This window comes from Grammomys surdaster, unplaced genomic scaffold (assembly GCF_004785775.1).
Source record: "Grammomys surdaster isolate TR1022 unplaced genomic scaffold, NIH_TR_1.0 210, whole genome shotgun sequence".
NCBI lineage: Eukaryota > Metazoa > Chordata > Mammalia > Rodentia > Muridae > Grammomys > Grammomys surdaster.
Window position 1 is genome coordinate 783,602 of NW_021604655.1, and position 12,327 is coordinate 795,928.

Below are 12,327 nucleotides of genomic sequence, written 5' to 3' on the forward strand. Positions count from 1 at the left end.
CTCGAAAAAACAAAAAAAAAAAAAAAAAAAAAAAGAAGAAGAAGAAGTTGGCCTAGTGCATCTGGACCCTAGGAGCCTCTGTTCTTTCCTTTGATTCTCTGTGTATTCTCCTCCCTGTCCAAGGGCTCACCTGAAAGTTTCAGTTTCCAGAGCGAAGAGTTATTCTCCTGGAGGAAGTCCGAGATGATCCTGGCTCCTTCCAAACCAAGGCCATTGTTAGACACGTTCTGAGAGGTAAGAACACATGCGCGTGCAGGGAAGACTTGCACAAAGAGTCTCTCAAAACCAAGCGGGGCTGGTCAGGGGATGATGAAGAGAGTAGGATTGGTGTGAAAGGTTTAGGATTAAGGTAATGCAAAGGACAGAGAGAAGAGAAAGCAAGAAAGCGTGTTCCCAAAATGGCTTCTCTAATGTCTCTCACAATATCTCACTTTTTTCCCCCTCCAATATTGTCATTACTGACACACAGCTCCCTCAATTCAGCCCTGGTACTTTAGATGTTGGTTGTTCTAAGCAACCTTAGAAACTTAAGGCAGATTCATTTGGAGAATCTGAAAATGAGCCATCTCACCAGGTCCCTGCTTTCCAGAGAAGAAAGCTCACTTCTGTTAGCATGAGGACTTGTGGGGACTTGTACAGCCGGAAATAGCTCTTCAGATTTCTCCACAGCTACAGGGTACAGTGCCTGAGCCAGCCTCTGAAGCATAGCCCTCCTCTGAGAAGTCTAGAGAGGAGGACCCCACAGACTGGTTAGAGATTGCCCAAAGCTGACCTGGGCATAGGGTGTCGGGGGTGGGTTTCTGGCTTGGGTTGAGTGGTTCTGAGTTCCCAGGTGTGCCAGGAGGAGCTGGAGGAGGAAGGCACCCTACCAGCTCCTGTAGGTAGTAGTTCTCATGCAGCATCTCCATCAGACTCAGGATGCCTTCCTGCTGGATGCAGTTGTCTTCCAGCTCGAGTTTGAGGACTGTGGTGTTGGACTTTGGGCATCACAATGGGAGAGGAAGAAAAACCGAGGAAGTGGTTAGTGGCTAAATTGGTTCTTTGCCCCCTCTGCTTGAAGTGGTTAGTTAGCTTCTTTCTAGAATATTCCAACCATGAAAGAGGGTGCTGTATCAGAGGTCTTGTTTTCAGTGTGGCAATGTGTAAGAGTTAGTGAGATCATGGTGTCTTTAAGAGATGGCTCTGTGGATAATGTGCTTGCCAGGCAAGCAGAGGACCTGAGTTCAGATCACCCCCCTCAATCTCATGTACTGGCGCATGCCTGTGATCCTAGCATGGGAAAGGTGAAGACTGAGAATCCCTGAGGCTTGCTGGCCAGCCAAGTCTAGCCAAATCTGTGAACTTCATGTTCAGTGAGAGATCCTGTGTAAGAGCTATATAGGAAGACATTGGACATCAACCTCTGAAAATACACACACATACACACAAACACACAGACACACACAGACACATACACAGATACATACACACACACACACACACACAAACACACACACACTGAGAACTTTAAGAAGTGGGGCCCAGGAGATAGAGAGATGACTTCGTGTTAGGCGTGCATACTGCTTTCGAAGTGGACCTAAGTTGGATTCTCAGGACCCACAGTGGGTGGTTCACAGCTGTCTGTGACTGCAGCTCCAGGGGATCTGACTCCTCTGCTCTCTGCAGGCACGTGCACCCACATGCTCCTTGACCCTCCATATACACATAAATAAAAACAAAAATAAACCTGTAACAAGGAAGTGGGGCCCAGTGGAAGGTGGTAGTAGGGGGAGACAGGCAGAGTTTTGAGACAGGGTTTCTCTGTGTGGCACTGGCTGTCCTGGAACTCTTTCTGTAGACCAAGCTGTCCTGGAACTCACAGAGATCCACCAGCTTCTGCCTCCTGAGTGCCGGGAGTAAAGGCATCTGCTGCCACTGTCTGGTGTGCATGAATACATATGTGCATGCATGCATGTGCATGAATATACATGTTGTGCACGTGCTCCTGTGTGCACAGCATGAGGAAGCCAGAAGTTGACGTCAAGATGTCTTACTCTATTCCTCAACAGCCCCGCCTCCTCAGTTTTGAGACAGGGGCTCATAGGATATCCCTGGTTGGCTTGGCACTTTCTATGGAGATCAGTTTGGCCTTAACTCCTGGAGTTCTCTCAGTCTCTGCCTTCCAAGTGCAGAGATGAAAGGGATTCCCTACCGTGCAAAGCTGCCACTGTATTATTGACAGTCTCTCACAGAATCCAGAGCTCATGATTGGCTAGGCTTGTAAAGCATACAGTGAGATACAGGGATCTGCAGGTCCTTGTCCCACCTGGGCCAGGGTTATAGATAGATACCACGAAGCCTGGCTTTTACATGAGTGTTGGGGGTCTGACCTGTGCTTCTCATGCTTGTGTGGCAGGTGCTCTACCAACCGAGCCATCTCTCTCTTACTGGTTTTTGGATGTCCCCTCCTAAGGACATCTCCCTATTTACTTTGCTGGGCTTTCTCTGAAATCAGACTTTCTCTTCACCTTCTTAAGTGAACAGTCATGGAGACAGTGATGTGCAGTTGTCAAAGTCTCTGTGACATAGCCAGTTTTACGTAGTCAATTATATAAATCTGTGATGAAGCCAAGGTCAGGTCCTTGTTTGATCATGGTAAGGCAAGAGCTAATGTTATCCATGAGGAAAAATGCAATTTACTCTGCAATAGGATGTCTAAAAATGTTAATGTCAAAGGTAGACATTGAATGGAGTGGTTCAGTAGTGACTCTATGCATGACCAAAGTCAGTTTTGGAATGGAGAACCAGGCCTACATTTTGTAATTGCAGTAACTCTTGGGCCTGGTTCTAGCCCATACATTTCCCCTAGGACCCACAATCTTTGAACTAAAGCCTCTTCCAGGAGCTAACAGGAAAAATGACTAAAATGGCCAATGACTAAGAAAGGTCCAGGGTAGGTTGCTCTTTAGACACCAAAGAGGGTTCCCTCTGAATCTCAAAACAGCCACCCTGTTAATCTTCTTTTGTCAGGTTCGATGTGTTTCACTGGCCAGTATGCTCACCACCAGAGTTATAGCAATGGCTTTGGTACCCAGGGGGCCCAGACCATGGTGGTTGAGGTTCACGCAGGACTCTTCCATGTTCCGGATGAAGTAGGAGGCGGGCACCACACCCACCAGTTTGCAGGCCTCCAGGTACAGCTCCTTCTGTCCAATGTTGAAGAATTTCTCTGTGTCTGCATAGAAAATCAGAATGAAATCAACTTTCTCTTCTGGTCTATCTTAGTCCCAGGGGACAAGCTCATCTGCCTGGACTTTCCCCTGCGTGGGATCTGGGCTTGTTGATATGTGCTCTAGAACCCAACTTTTCCAACTATTGGTGATGATGTGTATACAGGAGTGTGATCAGATGTTGCGGTCACCAGAAACTGGCCACAGTAAATTTCCAAAGGTATGATGTCCACAAACTAACTTACAGTCACACATGTGATGACTCCAGTGTGTGATGAGTCTGTTGGACTCAAGGCAACACTGAAGTGTAAAGGCAGGGGTCCAGAACTGTTGAATTTTGATGATTGAAAGAATCTATTTCAGTTCATTAGCACAGTGTTTTGGGTTTTTGTTTTGTTTTGTTTTGTTTTTTTTTTTCAAGGTAGGGTTTCTTTGTGTAAGCTAGGCTATCCTGGAACTCACTCTATAGACCAGGCTGACTTTGAACTCAAGAGATATACCTGCCTCTCTCTGTCTCCCAAGTTCTGGGATGAAAGGTGTGCGCCACCACCATCAGGGTTAGCATTGTTTTTGTTTTTTTTTTTTGTTTTACTATTTAATTTATGTGTATAGGTGTTTTTGCCTGCATGTATGTCTGTGCACTGCATGTGTGCTGGTGTCTGTAGGGACCAACAGAAGGTGTTGGACTCCCTTGTATTACAGTTACAGATGGCTATAAGCCACCTTGTTGGTGCTAGGAACTGAACCCGGATCTCCTAGAAAAGTAATCAGCACTCTTAGCCACTGAGCCATCTATTCAACCCCAGCTAGGACTGTTAGAACATAAGCCGTGGTTGGCAGTGCAGCTCAGCCTTAGAGTGGGTGAGCCATGGTTATGTGAGGCCTTGGCTTGATTCCACTGCACCACACAAAAGCATAAGCCATGAGTAGAGCTTTGCCAAAGATTTAGGAAAGCACCTGCTTAAACAGAAAGCTAATATATATATTTTTTAAAGAGACACTTGTATCCCTCCCTTTGGCTATCAGATTATTTAAACAATGAACCCCATGGAATTAGTTTTCTCTATGAGTCTCATGCAAGGATCAGGAAAAGGTTGAAGCTGGAACCAGCCGGAGTCGAAGCTTGTATCCTGGAAAGAGAGGCCACAGAGTTCTGACAAGTAGTTAGACCACCTTGAAGGAGAGAGGGGCAGAGCCATTGAGGAGGAGCTGGACCGCATCTGGCCTTGGATCACCCAGCTATGCATACACCTTGCTCTCTATTTAAACCCAAACCTTATACCAGGATCCCAAAAATAGACTTGGCAAGGGTGGGCCACTAGATTTCTTTACTCACTCTTCTCCATAATGTGGCCATATTGAATAAATCTCCCCCTTTCTGCTTTTCATTATTAATTGTGTCTTTAGTTGACCTATTGAGGATGGGTGATTGAGCCCAGTTGTTAAGGTTGTCTGGGCCATCAACAACCAGGGTTTTGACCCTAAAAACTCTGGTAACAGTTTCAAGAGAACAAATTAGCCCAAGGCAGAAAATAGGAAATTGTTTGAGAATAAGCAAGCTTGCACCATAGTGGGATTTCCTATCCTGGTGGGCTTTCCCACTTTTAACTTTACTTTCCTAGTGACAAATGGAGACACAGATATCACACAGCTGGACCATACTAACAGAAAGAGAACTCTCTCTATTGCAAGCCCTTGGGCTCCTTGATCCTTAGACTTCTGTCTAGCCTGATCCATGGTCAGTGGGCAGCAAGCCTTCCTGGATGATGGAGAATAAGATGGAACTTGGAACCTCAGGCAAAACATCCAGTGTTGCTCTTTGTCACATCTTCCAGTTAGGTAAAATAAGACGTTGAAAACAAAATTAACAACAGCTTAAAGTGCAGAAGAAGCAAGAAATAATTTCTGGGGAGCAGTTATGGTTTCTATTGCCGTGAAGAGACACTATGACCACAGCAATCCTTATAAAGGAAAACATTTAATTGTGGCTGGCTTACAGTTCGGAGGTTTAGTCCATTATCTTCATGGTGGGAGGCAGGGCAGCACACAGACAGACATGGTGCTGGAGAAGGAGCTGAGAGTTCTACATCCAGATCAGCAGGCAGCAGGAAGAGACTGAGACACAACTGGGCCTGGCTTGAGCACCTGAGACCTAAAAACCCACACCCAGCGACACACCTACTCCAACAAGGCCACACCACCTAATAGTGTGACTCCTTATGGGCCTGGGGGGGGGGGAGTCATTTTTATTCAAATGACCTCAAGTGGGGAGGAGGTCTGAGTAGAAGAGGGGATTTGCATGTTTAATGGTGGGAAGGTCTTACAAGCTGATATTGTGGTTAAGGTTCACATTGCCCCATCTCCCCATTCCTGTGGCCTAGAAATCACTGCCTGCCATCCGTATTTAAGAACACACTAGAAGAGGGGGATGATGATGCATAGAAGTAATCTCAGCACTTGGAGATGGGGGAAATCAAGAATTCAAGGTCACCCTTAGCAATGTGATGAGTTCAAGGTCACTCTGGATTGCATGAAACCCTCTCTCAATAAAACAGAACCCACAAAAGAAGGTGACTTTGAGCAGCCTAAGCTTGCAAAGCTGGAGGCTGTTCTCAGCCAATGGGACCAGCATCATTCTCCCTTCCTTCACAGATGCTCACAAATGATCTTTTTGGCATCTCTCACCTAAGGGATATTAAGAAGAAGGGGATGCTGAAGGTGCTGTTTGCAAGAACAGAGTGTCTGTTTGAGCTATATCAGCTAGGGTAACCGGGAATGCTTGATTTGTTGAGATGAAACTTGGAACTCTGAAGCAGGAGAAATAAGAACATCACTTAATTGGGGCTATGGAGACACTCTAGGGCATGGAATACTGAATGCCGAAGACAGGTCAAACATGGCGTCAACTTATGTAACCCTGGCCAGCTCTTGGTGACTTTGGGTGACTCTCACAATTGGTAAGCCTCTGTTCCCTTTCTACAAAAGATGTAATAAAGTCTGCCTCCTAGGACTATGGAAATCATGTAAGACTTACATGGGGGAGGGCAAGGTGAGGCTGAAGAGGTAGCTCACAGGTTAAAAGCACACACTGCTCTTCCAGAGGATGTGAATTTAATTGCCAAAACTATGTGAAGAGGCTTGCAACTGCCTTTAACTCCAGTTACAGGTGAGAATCTGATAATTCTGGTTTCCTAAAACACCTGTACTCTTGTGTGTACACACACACACACACACACACACACACACTTTAAAAGAAAATCACGTGAGAGAGATGTAAAGGTCAGACACTTTTGCACGTTGGTTTAGATCTTAGCAACAACCTGATGTGGGTCCTGCTCAGAAGGTCCTGTGTCTTCTGTCCCCAGCCAGCCAGGAGGACAAGGAAGTTTAGAATTGAGCAGAGCTTCAATTCTGGTGACAATCTTCCACCAGCACAGAGAGGAACACTCAGGTCAAACCCAATATCTCCAGTTTCTGAGGAAGCTGGTTTGCCACTCACCTCTCCTCAGATGTCACCTCACCTTCAATTTCCAGGTCGGTTTCCGAATCCTCCCGGTTAGGTTTCTCTTTCTCAACACTTGGAAGGGTTTCAGCTTCACAGTAGAGGGTGTCATCACTGTTCTGAGGTGCCAGTGCAGCTTCAGTCTCATCTGGGACAAAAAACGATATCCCATTCTGGGAATTAAACCTGCAGTGTATTAAGCGACACCTACCACTGACTCCACTAGCCTCTGCCTCTCTCTTCAGCCTTCATGTCTTGTCTGCAGCCTTTGTCCCATAGCTTCACACAGCAGCCCTGTCAGGGAAACCTCCTCCTCTAAGACCTCCTTATGGCTGAATTGGTGGAGTCCTTGTGTCCTTTGTGAACTGGCTGCTCCATCCAGTCCCCTTCCCAGATCTGTCCGCCCGCTTTTGGTGGGGTCCTGGCCCACACTCCTCCCTCATCGTTTGCATGGAAGGATTTTGGCATCTGCTGTTGAGCCTGTTCCTCTTTCTGGTGAAAGGATGGGTCCCAAAACCTGGACTTATTCACGGTCACACACTGTGCCGCTGAGAGGTAGGTGAAGGGCAGGACAGGTCAGGACTGAGACCGGATGCAAAGGGAAAAACCAGATGGAGATGTGTGCCAGGGAGCAGGGGTGACGATCACACTCTAGGAAGTTGGCCTAGCTTCTCCTCCTTCAAGTCCGGAACTCTTCCTGGGACTCTGAAGGAGAGGCTTGAAGATGTCTCCCAAACTAAAGTTCATTACTATGATTAAGCATGCTTGTCCTCATTGAACGAGGCTCTGCTGAGAGTAACAGTATGTCTTTCATACTGGTCCCTACACTTGGTAGATGTGGTTTGTTCATTGAGCCATTGCATGATGGGCCCCTGAAAGCCACACATGACATTTAGAGAAAAATCTTCCAGCATCAGCAGGCCTCAGTGCTTCAGGAAGTCATATTTGTGCTTTCGGAAGGCCTAGCAGATAGGGCTAGCCTATTCCTTTCCTTCCTTTTTTTTTTCCCCCCTTTTCCATTTTTCTGCCTGTTCATTTTATTTTTACTTTTTGAGAGTTTCCTACACGTATAGCAGTCTGCATTTTGAGTAGGCTAACATTACATACCCCTACCTTCACAATTCAGATTCTAAAAGGTGGACTCCTTAATGACCCCAAGTAGGTGTATGTCTTAGTTTTTGCTCAAAGAACCAAGCCCAAATATTTATTCCCAAGCCTCTGTGACAAGCTTTCATGTAACGTGTAATCTGAGTAGCAGCAGCAGCAGCACAGGAGTCAGGAAGGATGCAGCTGTGGAGCAGCCCTGTCTGTGGCTCTGTGCTCTGAGGAAAGCGGTGAATTTCCAAGTCTCGGTTTCTTTATATGTCAAACAATAAGGGAGGGGGAAGGAAGAGAAAAAAGGGATGGAAAGAACAAAATGTGTGTGTGTGTGTGTGTGTGTTTTAGTGCCTGTGGAAGCCAGAAGACAGTATCAAGTCTGTCATTACAGGTTGGCGTTACAGGTTGAGTTACTGGGGACTGAACTAAAGGTGTCTGCAAGAGCGGAAACTTCTAAGTGCCGATCCATCTCTCCAGCTCCTCAAACAGTTTTAGAATTTCACTCAACCAGGGGACTCTAGCAAATTAGCAACAGTTGGCCAATCCGTGTGGTGTAAACAGTCCTAACGTGGCTGATTCCTATCTGTGATGTCAACCAGTCCACAAAATGAAGATTGGCGAGAGCTCCTGAGAGCAGAGTCTAGCTAGCATCACATCTCACTATTTGAGTGGTTTCTAAACCCTGTCCCTGGTTTCTAAACCCTGTCCCTAATGTCACACACCACCTCTGTTGTAGAGACTTGGGCAGGGAGAGAAGGGCACTCGGGGTCTACCAGATCACTAAACACAACCCTGGGAAGGGTGAGAACTGGGAGCCTTTTCACCTTTGGTCTCGGACTCAAGAGGCTCATTATCATCGTCGTCCATGCTGCCAGGACTCCCTGGGGGGCTGGTGACAGCTTCTTGTCCCCTGGTAGCTGCTTCCCTAAGGTGCACACCTGTCCATTAGACTCTGTTTCAAACTACGTGCACTGCTCTCTTGAGGGTGAATCCCAAGGGAATCCGTAGCTATTTTTTCATCCCAGCAAGCTTGGGGGAGAGCCGGCCTTGATGGACATCCGGCATGTGTGGATTTGTCACCAGCTAGGCCTGGGGCGCATCGGGGACAATGGTAGAGCTCAATTCCTCGGACCCTGGTCAAAAAGGATGCCCACCCGTGTATGACTTTGTGACATAGAGCCGCTTTCCTTTTATCTTCAACATTCCATGATCTCACGCAGTCATTGTGATCCACGAGGGTGGACCTGGCAACAGTAGGCCTCCCACCCATCTGGTGGCTCTGGTGGTCATCTTTTCTCATATGTTTGCTGGCTCTAAGCCCAGACTTGGCTGTGAGTGCTCAGGTGCTGTAGGGGGGCCTCTTAGTGACAGCCTATTTCCTTCTGAGTTAGTACCAAACCCAAGGCTCTTAGTCAGGTGACCGTGACGCGCCGCCACCATGTTTTTCTCTCAAGGTGGCTGCGCTTCAGGCACGAAGTATTTCAGTGATGGGTGAAGTCAGGTTTCTTCTACCCAGTTTTTCCTCTTTGCTTGCATCCGTGGGAGAGCATCTTCGACCTTGGCACAGAAGAACAAAAAAAACCAAAGCACCACAAGCATATGTCCTGTCACCACGATTTGGTGCTAACACAGCATTGGTCACGCCAGACTCCTGAGCTGTTTAACTTCAGGCCAGCATTCCCACACTCAGCTGTGCTCGTATGTGGAGTTGAAGTTCACTCGAGGTGCGGCATCGACAGAACCCAAGGGCTTGTCCATTGCTCTTTGATTAAGGCTTCAGGGCGTCAACAGTCAGGTCAGTGGAAGAGTTAGGGGAGGGCGAGGGAAAGTCTCTCTTTTGGTCATTCGCAAGATAAAGTTCTAGAAATCTGGCTTTGGAAAATATAGTTATATGTGTGTATGTGGAACCAAGGGGACACCGCTCAGGAGCCCTTTTTCTTCTTCCATCTTGTGTGTGAGGCAAAGTCTCGTGTTTCTGTGTTGTATACTACAATGTACTCCAGGATGCCTGGTCCATGAAATAGGCCAATTTTCCTGTCTCCACCTCTCAACGTGCCACAGGAATGCTGGGATTACAGATGCCCGCCACTGCACCTGCATTTTTCCATAGGTTTTGGGGACTGAACTCAGGTCATCAGGCTTTTGAGTTCATCTTTGTGTGTGAAGTGGGGAGTCATTTGCCCATGTGCCTATTCAGATTGTTCCAGCACAGTCATTGAGAGGGCCCTTCTCTCTCCACTGAAGTCTTTCATCCATTGTTGAGATTGTGTCCTTTTTCTTGTGTCATAACCAGCCAGGCAAAGCTTGTGGCACTTGCTTGTAATCCCAACACCCAGGAGGCAGAGCTGGGAGGACCACAAGTTCAAGACCAGCTTGGACTAGAGAGTTTCAACCAAAACCAAACCTCACAACCAGAATGAAGCATTGTACCATCTAATTAGACCAATGTGCTAATAATTGAGATAATGAGTTTGTGAGATAGCCTCCTGCAATGCCGGGAGGGGGCCCTAAGGGCACTTGAGAAAGGAACTGGTGCTGCATGTAATTCAAAGAGCAGGGTGCTATGAGTTTGGCTTGGAGTAAATCTAAGAGGATTGTCTTTTGAGGGTACCATTTGGATGTCAAATACTAAGAGAATGACAGTTGGACCATCAAGGTGACTCAGTGGTTAAAGGCTCTTGCCACTAAGCCTGATAGACCTAAGTTGGATCCTTGGGACCCACTTGGTGGAAGGAGAGAATGGAATCCTGAAAGCTGTCCTTTGATTCTGATGTGCTTGTTGTGCACTATCCTCACCCTCCAAAAATGATGATAGCTTTTAAAATATGAAAAGAGGGGTCTGGAGAGATGGCTTAGCAGTCAAGAGCACAGACTGTTCTTCTGGAGGACCCAGGTTTTAGTCCCAGCATCCACATGGTAGCTCACAAGGATCTGACAACCCAGGCTTGTCTGACTCCTGCAGGCATCAGGCACACACACGGGTCACAGACATCTATGCAGGCAGAATACTCATTTACATAAAATAAATATATTTTTGAAAAAAAGAAGAAAAGGGGATAACTTTCTCTTTTCTCTCTGTTTTTTTTTTTTTTTTTTTTTGGTGTGTATGTGTGTGTGCTCTGTGTGAGTGTGTGCCTTTACATATACACGCAAAGACAGAATGGGGGATTTCAGGAATCTTCAATTTTTCTAGGTGTTTTGCTTGCATGCATGTCTATGCATCACACACATTGCCTGGCTACGGTAGGCATGAAGAGGACAGAAGAGGGCATTGGATTTCCTGGAACTAGAGTTACAGATAGTTATCTTATAGGGGCTGGGAATGGGACCTGGGTCCTCTGAAAGAGCAGCTATTGCCTTTAACTACTGAGGAATCTTTCTAGCCCCTACTTTTTTTTTCTCACAAGGTCTTTTAGTGAATCTGAAGCTTGATGACTTGTTTGTTTTCTTTGGGGGTTAGAATGGCTGGCCAGTAAGCTCACAGGATCTGCCTTCCAACACTGGAGTCACCACGACCATGCCTGGTTTTCATATAGGTGTTAGGGATTCGAACTCAGGTCCTTTCGCTTTTGCTATAAGTACTTGTGATGGCTGCTCTTAGTCGTCAACTTGACTACATCTGGAATAGCTATCACAGGGACTAAGACTACAGGTCACTGGGCACACTGTGAGGGATTTGCAGTTAATTCCAGATGTAGTCAAACTGACAACCAAGAATAGCTGACAGGATACTCTTATCCTACTGAGACATCCTTCCGATCCCAGCTTCTTCATGACCATTATTTCTGCTCACCAGTGAGGCTAGAAGCAGAGGGAGTGTCCTTTATGCTAGCGTTTTTATAACCCGATAAGCATCAGACTATTCCATGGACTTTGTATGTTTCAGTGCATTTGAGCTACCCAACAACTCTATTATTCCTGTTCTGCAGAAGAGGAGACTGAGAGGATTGAGTAAGTGGTCCAAGGTCACAAAGTTAGTAGGTGATGGGAGTGAGGATGTAAACGCAATCTCTCTGGCTTCAGAGCCCATGCTGCCTCTGCAGTGACATCTATATTTGAATAAAACAAGGTTGCTTCGTCTCTGAGGCAATATTGTGCTCAAGTGCTTGATTTCTGGATAGGTGAACTATATAGTGCACTGGTCAAATCTGGGCCATGATTTGTTTTCATAAAGTTTTATTGACACATGATCACTTCAGTCCACTCAGGCATAGCCTCTGGCTGCTTTCAGAACTCTATCAAGCACAAAGTACTTCCAATCAGGCTCCTTAAGAAAGTGTGTTTGGTATTTGACAGCAATTGGATAAGATGACAAAGGAGGAAATCCGATGTCTTAGAGGGAAGAGAATGGGGACAAAGGGATTAAAGGGAGGAAGTTAGCAGAAACCACATTAGAAGGAAACAACCTAAGAAAGGAACAGAGGTGTTGTGTTAGTTGTAATGATGCCTGATTTTATTTTAAATCTATCTATCTATCTATCTATCTATCTATCTATCTATCTATCTATCTATCTATCT

The 12,327-nt window shown here is 46.3% G+C and overlaps 1 protein-coding gene across 2 annotated transcripts in view; it reads right to left on the bottom strand.

Annotated features, from left to right (window-relative positions):
* Nucleotides 1–8,912, bottom strand: part of Lrrc74a (leucine rich repeat containing 74A) — a 30,861-nt gene extending 21,949 nt beyond the window's left edge. Inside the window, exons 1-5 of one of the 2 annotated variants that reach the window (XM_028771941.1) lie at nucleotides 8,634–8,912; nucleotides 6,731–6,859; nucleotides 3,042–3,214; nucleotides 870–977; nucleotides 131–227 (exon numbers count right to left, since the gene is read on the bottom strand). In XM_028771941.1, coding sequence (XP_028627774.1) covers nucleotides 131–227; nucleotides 870–977; nucleotides 3,042–3,214; nucleotides 6,731–6,859; nucleotides 8,634–8,676 — 550 coding nt within the window. In that variant the 5' untranslated portion in view covers nucleotides 8,677–8,912. The remainder of the gene's footprint in view (nucleotides 1–130; nucleotides 228–869; nucleotides 978–3,041; nucleotides 3,215–6,730; nucleotides 6,860–8,633) is intronic. The other variant, XM_028771942.1, reaches the window with a different exon arrangement.
* Between the last annotated feature and the right edge of the window lie 3,415 nt (nucleotides 8,913–12,327).